Source organism: Ascaphus truei, chromosome 20, assembly GCF_040206685.1.
Source record: "Ascaphus truei isolate aAscTru1 chromosome 20, aAscTru1.hap1, whole genome shotgun sequence".
Taxonomy (NCBI): Eukaryota; Metazoa; Chordata; class Amphibia; order Anura; family Ascaphidae; genus Ascaphus; species Ascaphus truei.
The window spans coordinates 13,603,151-13,615,608 of record NC_134502.1 but is presented as its reverse complement, the minus strand read 5'-3'; the positions used below and the strand labels follow the sequence as shown (position 1 = coordinate 13,615,608).

Here is a 12,458-nt window from a genome sequence, read left to right as displayed (position 1 = left end):
AGATACAGCTCAACCCCCTTATAACGCTGTGCTTGGGGTCCAAAGAATCACATCGCGCTATAAGCGGATCGCATTAGAAATAATGTACAATTGTATGCATTGCACAATAAAGTATTTAAGACACCAATAATCGTGTTGCAAAGTATTCATAAATACGAAAATTGGAAGTCACGTTTGCATCGCGTTATAAGCGGATTCACGTTGTAACGGGTGGCGTTATAACGGGGTTGAGCTGTATATAGATATATACATATATAAAATCTGTGTGCATTGATTTGATAATTCTGTTTCAAATCAGACTAAGTTTTAAGACTCCCCTCACTTATTCTTCAATGAAGAATCTGGAGGTTAATCTGGATTCCCCTCATAGATTTTGCATTATTTGTATTTTTAGATTAAACATTGGATATTGATATATGTCCAAATAAGCTAAAAAAAAATGGTGTGTGTGTAAAATCACAATTTGCACCATAATTTGTGCAGTAACACTTGCTGGGTGGCCCAACACTACTAAGAAGAGAAACATCAATTTGGAATCTATTTAACGATATTAGTGGAATAGTATATTGAATATAGTCCTCTATTATTTTCTATTCTCAAATCAACAACACTACATGTTGGTTGTGATACATCTGGTAGAATGGTAATAATATTGCATTTTATTTTGGAGATTTCACAATGGAGTCGTATCATGAGGATCCATTAGACGTTCCATAATTGGACTATTAGAAAGCATCAAAATCAACTGCTTAATAAAGGGTTAATGTCTACTGCTCACAACTGAAGTAGTTGGATAATGGTTGAGAATTAAGTGTAGTGACGGTACGGGCAGCGCATGTGTTGCTGTATTGCTTAACGGTGTTCACTGAAGTGTTTTCTGGTAACCAATGGGTTAAATGGTTCTTTAACTTTTTTTTTTTAATGACAGTATATAAGGGATCCCACATCCCTTGGGACTTTATACCCAAGGAAGTGACCTGAGCAGTCGCGAAAGGCTACTGAATTGGAGAGAGAGAGAGAAAGAGAGAGAGAAAGAGAGAGAGAAAGAGAGAGAGAAAGAGAGAGAGAAAGAGAGAGAGAAAGAGAGAGAGAAAGAGAGAGAGAAAGAGAGAGAGAGAGAGAGAGAGAGAGAGAGAAAGAGAGAGAGAGAGAAAGAGAGAGAGAGAGGAAAGAGAGAGAGAGAGAGAGAGAGAGAGAGAGAGAGAAAGAGAGAGAGAGAGAGAGAGAGAGAGAGAGAGAGAAGAGAGAGAGAGAGAGAGAGAGAAAGAGAGAGAGAGAAAGAGAGAGAGAGAGAAAGAGAGAGAGAGAAAGAGAGAGAGAGAAAGAGGAGAGAGAGAAGAGAGAGAGAGAAGAGAGAGAGAGAGAGAAAGAGAGAGAGAGAAAGAGAGAGAGAGAAAGAGAGAGAGAGAAAGAGAAGAGAGAGAAAGAGAGAGAGAGAAAGAGAGAAAGAGAGAGAGAGAAAGAGAAAGAGAGAGATAGAGATAGAGAAAGAAAGAGACACATATGCACACACACAGTTGCCCCCTTCACTCGGAGCGTCGCTGTGCATCATCTTGTCCTAGCGGTACCTTGGACTCAATCCCAATCTTCATGATGGTGCCAGACACAGTGAGGATGTCGCTGATCAGCAGCAGCAGGTACCAACCATTCACAAACTCTAGCCGGGTCAGAGAGAGAGACGCCAAGAGAGTGCCGGATACGGAAAAACACTGCAAACTCCTGAGGAGGAGAACACGTTTATCATCATCCTGACCTGAGATATGCACACAATGTAGGGATATATACCATCCTGATCTGTTATATACACAGTGTAGGAAGATATGTAATCCTGATGGTTTACATATACACTGTAGCTCTGAGATACAGGTTTATCACCCTAGCGTTTTAAATACATACTGTAGATGTAAGTTAACTATTTATCACCCTCCCGTTGTGATATAGTTGCATGCTCTAGCTGTGATATACACATGTATTACTCTCCCTCATTGTTAGAAGCACAGTGCAGTTGTGAGATGTATGTACCACACTAGTCTAGGACTCACATGCTGTAATCTCAGGCCCCGCAGGATGGAGCGACCACACAGGATGAACGACAGAGCACAGCACAAGATTACGATGATATCGAAGATCAGACGAGAATGATTGTCACCTGCAAGACACACAGACTGATGGACAGTAGTGTAGGGATACACAGACCCCCGCGGCCCTAGGGCAGGGATACACAGACCCCGGCGGCCCTAGGGCAGGGATACACAGACCCCCCCGCGGCCCTAGGGCAGGGATACACAGACGCCCGCGGCCCTAGTGTAGGGATACACAGCCCCCGGCGGCCCTAGGGCAGGGATACACAGACCCCCCGCGGCCCTAGGGCAGGGATACACAGACCCCCGCGGCCCTAGTGTTGGGATACACAGCCCCCGGCGGCCCTAGGGCAGGGATACACAGCCCCCCGCGGCCCTAGTGAAGGGATACACAGCCCCCGGCGGCCCTAGGGCAGGGATACACAGACCCCCGCGGCCCTAGGGCAGGGATACACAGACCCCCGCGGCCCTAGGGCAGGGATACACAGACCCCCGCGGCCCTAGGGCAGGGATACACAGACCCCGGCGGCCCTAGGGCAGGGATACACAGCCCCCGGCGGCCCTAGGGCAGGGATACACAGACCCCCCGCGGCCCTAGGGCAGGGATACACAGCCCCCGGCGGCCCTAGGGCAGGGATACACAGCCCCCGGCGGCCCTAGGGCAGGGATACACAGACCCCGGCGGCCCTAGGGCAGGGATACACAGACCCCCGCGGCCCTAGGGCAGGGATACACAGACCCCCCGCGGCCCTAGGGCAGGGATACACAGCCCCCGGCAGCCCTAGGGCAGGGATACACAGACCCCGGCGGCCCTAGGGCAGGGATACACAGCCCCCGGCGGCCCTAGGGCAGGGATACACAGCCCCCCGGCGGCCCTAGGGCAGGGATACACAGCCCCCCGCGGCCCTAGTGAAGGGATACACAGACCCCCCGCGGCCCTAGGGCAGGGATACACAGCCCCCCGCGGCCCTAGGGCAGGGATACACAGACCCCCAGCGGTCCTAGGGCAGGGATACACAGACCCCCAGCGGCCCTAGGGCAGGGATACACAGCCCCCCGCGGCCCTAGGGCAGGGATACACAGACCCCCCGCGGCCCTAGGGCAGGGATACACAGCCCCCGGCGGCCCTAGGGCAGGGATACACAGCCCCCCGCGGCCCTAGTGAAGGGATACACAGACCCACGCGGCCCTAGGGCAGGGATACACAGCCCCCCGCGGCCCTAGGGCAGGGATACACAGACCCCCAGCGGCCCTAGGGCAGGGATACACAGACCCCCAGCGGCCCTAGGGCAGGGATACACAGCCCCCCGCGGCCCTAGGGCAGGGATACACAGCCCCCCGCGGCCCTAGGGCAGGGATACACAGACCCCCCGCGGCCCTAGGGCAGGGATACACAGACCCCCAGCGGCCCTAGGGCAGGGATACACAGCCCCCCGCGGCCCTAGGGCAGGGATACACAGCCCCCGGCGGCCCTAGGGCAGGGATACACAGCCCCCGGCGGCCCTAGTGTAGGGATACACAGACCCCCGCGGCCCTAGTGTAGGGATACACAGACCCCCGCGGCCCTAGTGTAGGGATACACAGACCCCCGCGGCCCTAGGGCAGAAGAGCTCACCTCGGCCGTACACACTGTGGCCCTTGCACTCCTTTATGCTTGCCTCATTATCTAGTCGGATTTTGACCCTCCCGCTGTGCGCTTGGTTATCAAACGTGACCTGGGGGAGAGAATGGGAGAGGGAGACAGAGCGATGGTAACTGTTCGTATCCACTCCCTTCTACCACCCCTCCCATATCCTATTCTCCTGTTCCTCCCCATTAACCTCTTCTTTCCCCCCCCCCCATTGCTACCCCCCCTCCTCCCCACTTACAGTGATCGTAAACGTGTAGCAGTCCGGAATCTCATTATTGATTATCGTCTGAATATTAATCGCCTTCAATTGGAAACTAACTGTGACGTTGATTAACCTGAAAGAGTGGAAAGGAAATGATGCTCTGCAGGCTCTGGCAGGAGAGGTTAATGAAGCGATGCTCTGCAGGGCTCTGGCAGGGGAGGTTAATGAAGCGGGGCTCTGGCAGGGGAGGTTAATGAAGCGATGCTCTGCGGGGCTCTGGCAGGGGAGGTTAATGAAGCGATGCTCTGCGGGGCTCTGGCAGGGGAGGTTAATGAAGCGATGCTCTGCGGGGCTCTGGCAGGGGAGGTTAATGAAGCGATGCTCTGCGGGCTCTGCAGGGGAGGTTAATGGAGCGATGCTCTGCGGGGCTCTGGCAGGGGAGGTTAATGGAGCGATGTTCTGCGGGGCTCTGGCAGGGGAGGTTAATGGAGCAGGGCTCTGGCAGGGGAGGTTAATGAAGCGATGCTCTGCGGGGCTCTGGCAGGGGAGGTTAATGAAGCGATGCTCTGCGGGGCTCTGGCAGGGGAGGTTAATGAAGCGATGCTCTGCGGGGCTCTGGCAGGGGAGGTTAATGAAGCGATGCTCTGCGGGGCTCTGGCAGGGGAGGTTAATGGAGCGATGCTCTGCGGGCTCTGGCAGGGGAGGTTAATGAAGCGATGCTCTGCGGGGCTCTGGCAGGGGAGGTTAATGAAGCGATGCTCTGCGGGGCTCTGGCAGGGAGGGGTTAATGAAGCGGGGCTCTGGCAGGGGAGGTTAATGAAGCGATGCTCTGCGGGGCTCTGGCAGGGAGGTTAATGAAGCGATGCTCTGCGGGCTCTGGCAGGGGAGGTTAATGAAGCGATGCTCTGCGGGGCTCTGGCAGGGGAGGTTAATGAAGCGATGCTCTGCGGGGGCTCTGGCAGGGGAGGGGTTAATGAAGCGGGGCTCTGGCAGGGGAGGTTAATGAAGCGATGCTCTGCGGGGCTCTGGCAGGGGAGGTTAATGAAGCGATGCTCTGCGGGGCTCTGGCAGGGGAGGTTAATGAAGCGGGGCTCTGGCAGGGGAGGTTAATGGAGCGGGGCTCTGGCAGGGGAGGTTAATGAAGCGATGCTCTGCGGGGCTCTGGCAGGGGAGGGGTTAAAGCAGCGATGTTCTGCGATAATTACTTGTGAAACTTGAGGGTGAAATTCCTGTAACTTTGATTGGGGTCCAACGGATCCAGAAAGAGACAGTCTGCAGAGAGATATATATATATACACATATATAGAGCAGAGAGAGAGAGAGACACACACACACACACACACACACACTTCCAGCACTATAAAAACATAAATCTCAAAAGAACGTCTCACAGCAAGACCATGTGATAACTCGGTGTGTATCAAATGATATCCACATTAACACTTGTAAGTCACAAGGGGTGTGTATATAGCTCTTGTGCTAGATGCACAGAGCCGTATACACCTGTGGTGCTACAAACATACAAACACACAGCAAAACTTACTGTCCCCCATGCCGCGCATGAAAAAAAAATATAAGTCTACACGCTGGGGACAGTGCGTTACTATCGCCCTGCGGGGGGGTGGGGGGGCTTGCTACATTTGTATATAGTATATATAACCATCTCTCTTGAAGTCTTTGTCCTGAGGGTGAGGGCACCATGCGGGGACTATTTATCGTTGCCAAGAGTCCCTCCTAAGCCTCCAGAAGCGAGTGCCGAAACGCGTGAAGGCGGAGTTTTGCCGACAGACTCCCTTGTTGTCTTCACCGGAATGTGGCTACTACGCTTTGTACTCGTCATGTGACTACAAGGACCCCCTTCACTACCTCACCAGCTGACACAGGGTGGTAATGTGCTAAACTCAGGAGCCAATTCATGTCCTATCCATTATGCATTTCAAACTTATATGGATTTTGTTCCTGTGGGGTTTGGAGTATATTGAAGTTTGAGTTCAGCCGGTCGTGGTATATTTTGTTTGCACCGGGTTATACCCCATATTATGCACTTTGTATTTCACCGATAGCTATTACATGCGGGATGCACTGTTGACTCTTCGGTGAGTCTGTCATGGTGTGCTTATAACTTTTAGTCACGGTTTATTGTTGCTCATTATTTTGGAATACATTTTGGATAATTGTTGTGAATATATTTGTGTGGCTCTGTGTTTCTCTGCATTTACTCTTGTCGTTACTTCTTTGCATTATAGATTTAAAAAATATATTTTTGTGCGTTTGGTGTGCATATATACAGGGCCGTATACACCTGTGGCACACTATACATACACACATCTGACATCTGTATAAAACATATATACTGTTGCGCATACATTGGTGACACATATACATTACTTACATACATACACACTATACAGAGCAGTATACATCACCGGAACTATATACAGAGTTATACACATGTACACAAAACCACACACATCATTGGCGCTATATACACATACATACATACACTGTTCAACATACATTTCCGCCATAATATGCACACATATAATGATCCGTATACACCACCAGCCCATCACACACACACCTCTATAAACACCGCCAAGCTACAGTATAGCCACATAATATCTTCTGCTCCGTATACACCTCGGGTGTTGTATACGCAAATTAATGCTCAATACACACCTCCAGTCACGTATACATGTATGCGCTCACACGTGTATACCTGTGATGACCTTTGGGTCGATGTTAAAGGTGTCGTTAGCCGGGTCGATGCTCCCCTTGCGGTAATATTGCTGGCACACGGAGAGAGCCGATTGGTTAAAGGAGTGGCTATAGGCATAGCGAGCCGTCGTCTGGTTGGGTAGCGAGAAGTACTGAGGAGTTTGGGGGGGAGGGGGGGATAGAGAAGAAGGGGGTATAGTCAGACACTTTTATTTTTCAAATGTTTTACCAGGAAGTAATACTTAATAATGAGAGGTAACTCTCAATGTATGTCCTGGGCACAGAGTTACGATATAATAATACTTGGTTACATTAAGTGAGCAGAGGTTACATATTCAATTCACAGACATTAAAGATAATATATGTTATAGGCGTATGTAAGAGTTACAGACCAGATTAAAACGTGAGACAGCTGAAGTTTTGAAAGAACTTAAACTGGAGGCGGATTTGAGAGTCTCCGGTAGATTGTTCCAGTTGTGAGGTGCACGGTAAGAGGAGAAGGTGCAGCCTTTTTGAACCTTGGGAACTTGAACAGTCTTTTGGAGTCAGATCCCAGGTGATAAGTTCTGCATGTGGTAGGAGTGAGGAGCTTGTTCAGATAGGGCGGGTCGCTTGCCCAGAAAGTATTTGAAGGCAAGACAGGAGAGATGAACATTGCGCCTAACTCAAGTTATGGCCAATCTAGTTCTTTAAGCATTTCGCAGGTGATATGTGTTGTAGTTACATTGGCGGACAAAGCAGCATATTAACTTGTAGAGGGTATCAAGTTTGCCAAGGTGAGTTCGGGATGCTGTGCCATATACTATGTCCCCATAATCCATCATATGTATCAACATCTACTGTGCAATGGGCTTTCTGTCATGCAGGCTTAGGCTGGGGCCATGCTACTGCAGACTGTGCGGAGGCGTCGGCATGCAGAGCAAACAGACTGCCTTAAGGCAGTGTTCGCGTCCATGCGGCGGGCGGGCACGTCCGAGCGGAAGCAGAAAGGGGCGAGTGTTGCATGAGAAATCAGTTGAACTGATTTCTCAGCGCGACAGACAGGTCACGTGAGCAGTTCGCCCAATGAAGCGTCACTGGCACGCCCCTAGACACGCCCCTAGACAGTGGCCAAAAAAACGCACCCGCACGGGTGAAGGCACTATGGACCTGGCCTTAGGGAGAATTTGTTCCTATAAAGTACACCAAGTTTTGCATAGGTTTTGGATGTCAGGGTATTAATGTGCAACCCAAATGTTAAATGGGAGTCAAACCATATGCCCAGATATTTAAAACGAGTGACAGGGGCTAGGAAAGTATTACAGCTGGTTCTGATCTGAGGCTCCATCATTAGTAGTTTTAGAAATGTAGCCTTAGTCCCAAATACCATTGTTACAGTCTTGTCAAAGTTTTGAGAAATTCAGAATTCAAGTCTTGAAAGATCAGATTATAGGATGTGGGGTTATTTCTGGGGTGATGAACTACAGACTGGCAGATGTCTGCCCCCTACTGCGGTGCCACTGCGCTGTGACTGCACCCCCCAGGTAGGTGTGCCACTAGGGGGGGGAGAGAGGGGCGCCTGTACGTGGGAGATTTCTGTTATCTGCAAGTTATTGGGGTGCTCTGACCTGCTCCACGGCGTAGTACAGGTGTTCGTAGACGTCCTTCTGGGTGTATACGGCGTAGGTTTTATCCGAATCATCTGTATAATCCTTTAAGAAGAGGTGTCTAAACGCAACCGTATTCTCCTCTTTAAACTGTACGACCATCTGATTACTGAGACCAAACAGGATTAGCTGCAGGACATAAGGAGGGTGTGTAATAAATATAGTGTGCGTATTCAACATTTTTTTGGTTAAGGATCCCTAAGTGAAATTCTGAGGAACCCCCAACCCTCTCTAATAGCAACTCTGTGATCAGATGCATTGTAAGGAAACCCCAACCCTCTCTAATAGCGCGTCTGAGATCAGATATATTGTAAATTCTTCTGTATTTCATACAATTTTCAAGTGACCAGAAAATTGCAGAGAACCCTTTAGGGAAGCCCGGGGAAACCAAAGGTTCCTAGGAGCCCTGGTTGAAAAACACTGGTGTACTGGCTAAAAAGCCAGTCAATGACAGGTTTTGCTTACAGTGTGTGTGCATAGATTGCAGGGTGAGGTAGAGGATACGTGCGTGTGTGTGTGTGTGCGTGTGTATTGCTCTATGGGGAAAGGGATATGGGTGTCTGTGTATGTGCATATTGCAGGGTGGGGTAGGGCAGGGGTGCGCAAACTTTTTAGCCTGTGCCACCCCCCTTACCTCGTCACAGCAACGTAGCGACATGTTACCCCAAGGCGTCATATGACGCATCATCAGAAGCTACTGGAGATCAGGTAAGGAAGTTACAGAGGCCTTGCGCGCTCCCCCGGCATTTAATTTAAATGCTTTGCAGAAGAGCGCGGGGCCTCTGTAAGCGCCACGCTCCCCCCCCAGAAAATCACGTGCCCGTAGTTTGGCCACCTGTGTGATAGGGGATATGGATGTATGTGCGCATATATGGCAGGATGGGATATGGGTATGTGTGGGGTGGGGTGTATATTGCAGGGTGGGATACAGGGATGTCACTTAGTCACTATCCCTACTTACAGTATATTGATCCAGAGGAAGGCAAATAAAAATCCAAGTGAATTATCATCCAATGATATCTCATAAGGGGAAAAATAAATTCCTCCCTGACTCCAAATATTGGCAATCAGATTACTCCCTGGATCAACATTCTTCCCATGTTTACTTATTTGGTATATCCCTGTAAATCTTTCCTTTCCAAAAATATGTCCAACCTTTTTTTGAACACATTTTAACTGCCCTTACTGTAAAGAACGCTTTCCTTTGTTGCTGGTGAAATCTCCTTTCCTCCAAACTTAAGGGATGGCCCCGAGTCCTTTGTACTGCCTGTGGGATGAATAGTTCTTTTGAAAACTCCTTGTATTGTCCCTGAATACATTTGTATGTAGTTATCATATCCCCTCTTAGAAGCCTCTTTTCTAATGTAAGTAGATCTAATTTAGCTAGCCTCTCGTCAAGTTAGATTGTCCATCCCTTTTATAAATTTGGTGGCTCTTCTCTGCACTTTTTCTAGTTCCATAATACCTTTTCTTTGTAGTGGTGCCCAAAGCTCTACTCAATATTCATTGGGCACTTTGGATGTGGGTGGGTGCGCATGCAGGGGGGGATACGGAGGTGTGGGTATAATGCAGGGTGGGATACGGAGATGCTCGTGCGTGTGTATATGTATATATGTGCATACTGGCTCTGAGGGGGGTTTTACATGCATTACCAGGCTGTGAGGTGGGGAGGGGGCGCGCCTACATGCATTCCCGGGCGCAAGGGGGGGCGTCTACCCACATTACTGGGCGCAAAGATGGGGGGGGATCTCCACCCGTTACCAGGCGCAAAGGGAAAGCGGGCGTCTTTACGCATTATCGGACGCAATAGGGGGAGCATCTATATATGTAGAGGAAATGGTAACCGTGGTCACAGCACTCCACACAACCAACGCTTAGAAAAATGTAAAAAACTTTATTTGAACTTCTTCGGAGAGGCTCCGCTGTACTTCTACCGGATTAACCAGCCCACTGCCTGTGCTATCACTGCATTTGCTTATAAGAAAATTTGCATTGCTTATATATGATTGGTGTCTGCTCCAAGATCTATGGGATGGCTGCGGGTTCAACTATGTTGGTGGTTTAGGAGACTCGGTCATTCAACGGGTTAATACCCAATTGCTGCTGGAGCATCTATATACGTTACCGGGCACAAGGGTGTACATCTACACACATTACCGGGCGCGTCTACATGCGTTACAGGGCACGAGGTGGGTCTAAATATATGATAGGGTGTTATATTGGAAATAGGTGTGTGAATATACACACACACACACACATACATACATACATACATACATACATATATATAAAATGCGGTGGGATATGGGGACGCCCTCTCACCTGGACGGTCACCAGTAAGATCTTGATAAGCTGAAGACCCAGTTTATACGGTTTCCGGCCCTTGGCTCTGAATTTATCGCACGGACTCATGAAGAAGTACTTGAGCCTGCGGCGGAGTTGAACCTCCTCAGGGCTGAGCAGAAGATCTTCACACAACCGGGATCCATAATGAGGGGAAGGAGATAGCAGGCGCTGACGCTCTGTGGGGGGGGGTCAAAGAGACAAAGGCAGGTGGCGTTAATGCGATTCCCTTTGGAACCTTTTCATACCAAATATAGCGCCCCCTTGTGTCCCGCTCAGCACCTCGGCAAGCATCTTACAGAGGGCAATTAGCATGCCAGCCCTCGTGGTTCCCAGGGAACAAAACGGACTGACCGCTCCAACAGAGCGATTACATAGTGCGCAGGTCCACTGTCACTCTGGTGCCGGACTCCCGCGGTATTGTAAAGGAGAATATTGATTAATATAAGGGGCACACGTGCACACACACCCATCATGTATGTGTACAGTATATGTACGGATATAGGTAGATGTTTGTCTTTTCTGCACGCCCAAACTATAACCTAACTTAAGCTGCGGCCAGGCAGGGAACAGGCGCGCTGACGCTCGTGCGCTGCGAGCCCGGGCGATTCGTGGCCGGCTAGGCGCGTGCTCGCCTGGGGGTGCGGCCACGACGTCACGCAGCTGGTTTGCCCTCATTGGGCGAACCGCTCGCGTGACGTGCTTGCAAGCAGAAAAATCTAATTTGCTTTCTCTAACCGCTAAGCGGGCGCAGGCGCTTGCTCACACTGGTCACCCACATTGCCGCAATGCGTTTCATCGCGGCCAGTGTGAGCGCGCCCGCCCACTCAGCGCCACACTGACCGAGGCAATTTCTCTAAGCAAATCAGCCACTGGGTGTTGTACCTGGCAGGCTATATATCTGGCACGTGACATCACGCTGGTGACATCATTAGTCAGATAGCTATAAAGTTTACACAGAAAGACGGAGAAAGAAAGAGAGGAAGTCAGTTGACACGTGAGGAGAAAGTAAGAATGCTGGAGAAGGGGAGAGAGGCGGAGAGAATTGGGGGACATCACAAGGTATTAAAGGAAAGTGATGGGAGGGAGAAAGAGTACTGCACTTTCAATTAGTGTGTGTGTGTGTGTGTGTGTGTGTGTGTGTGTATGTGTATGTGTGTATATATATATATATATATATATATATATATATATATATTATATATACACATACACACACAATGCAATGTGTCTGTATACCTGAAGCTGGTTTGGGGCTGTCACTTAGACTGCGGCTCCTGTGCAGAGACCCCATGTCAGGCTGTCAGATGCAGTGCAGTCTTGCCTGTCTCATTTGCTGTCTCTATACCATTACAGCATCTCCCACACCGATCAGGGCTGTATTGCTGTGCCTTGCTTGTCTCTCAGAGGGTGACAGTCTCTATCCCCATGGGTGTCTCTTATCTCAGAGGATGACTGTCTCATGAGTGCCTGGCTGTCTCTTTCTATATCAGTAGCTGTCTCTTCGAGCATGAGCAGAAGGTTTCTCATGTGCTGTGGCTCTCCCTGAGTGTCAGGATGTCTCATCTAAGTGCCTCTCTCAGCTGGCTGTAATCCTTCCAGGGTGTCTCATCTACTCAGTGCCTCTCTCAGCTGGCTGTAACCCTTTCAGGGTGTCTCAGTCTCATGCTGTCTCTCTCCCAGACTGTCTCATACATCGGCTGTCTCTCTCCCAGCAGAAATGTCTCTTATCCGTGCTCCCAGGGCTGCCCCACAAACTCTCTATCTCTCTCTGCCGTCTCCAACTCAGCTGACTGTCCCAATGCGCATCACGTGATCTGCACTCCGCCCACACGGCT

At 50.0% G+C, this 12,458-nt stretch overlaps 1 protein-coding gene across 1 annotated transcript in view; it reads right to left on the bottom strand.

Annotated features, from left to right (window-relative positions):
* Positions 1-12,458, bottom strand: part of LOC142470684 (mucolipin-1-like) — a 17,887-nt gene extending 5,429 nt beyond the window's left edge. Inside the window, 10 exon segments of the mRNA XM_075577304.1 lie at positions 1,569-1,664; positions 1,666-1,719; positions 2,043-2,149; positions 3,697-3,796; positions 3,950-4,046; positions 5,119-5,185; positions 6,633-6,783; positions 8,239-8,406; positions 10,600-10,799; positions 11,860-12,458. Of these exon segments, the coding sequence (XP_075433419.1) occupies positions 1,569-1,664; positions 1,666-1,719; positions 2,043-2,149; positions 3,697-3,796; positions 3,950-4,046; positions 5,119-5,185; positions 6,633-6,783; positions 8,239-8,406; positions 10,600-10,799; positions 11,860-11,914 (1,095 nt within the window). The 5' untranslated portion in view covers positions 11,915-12,458.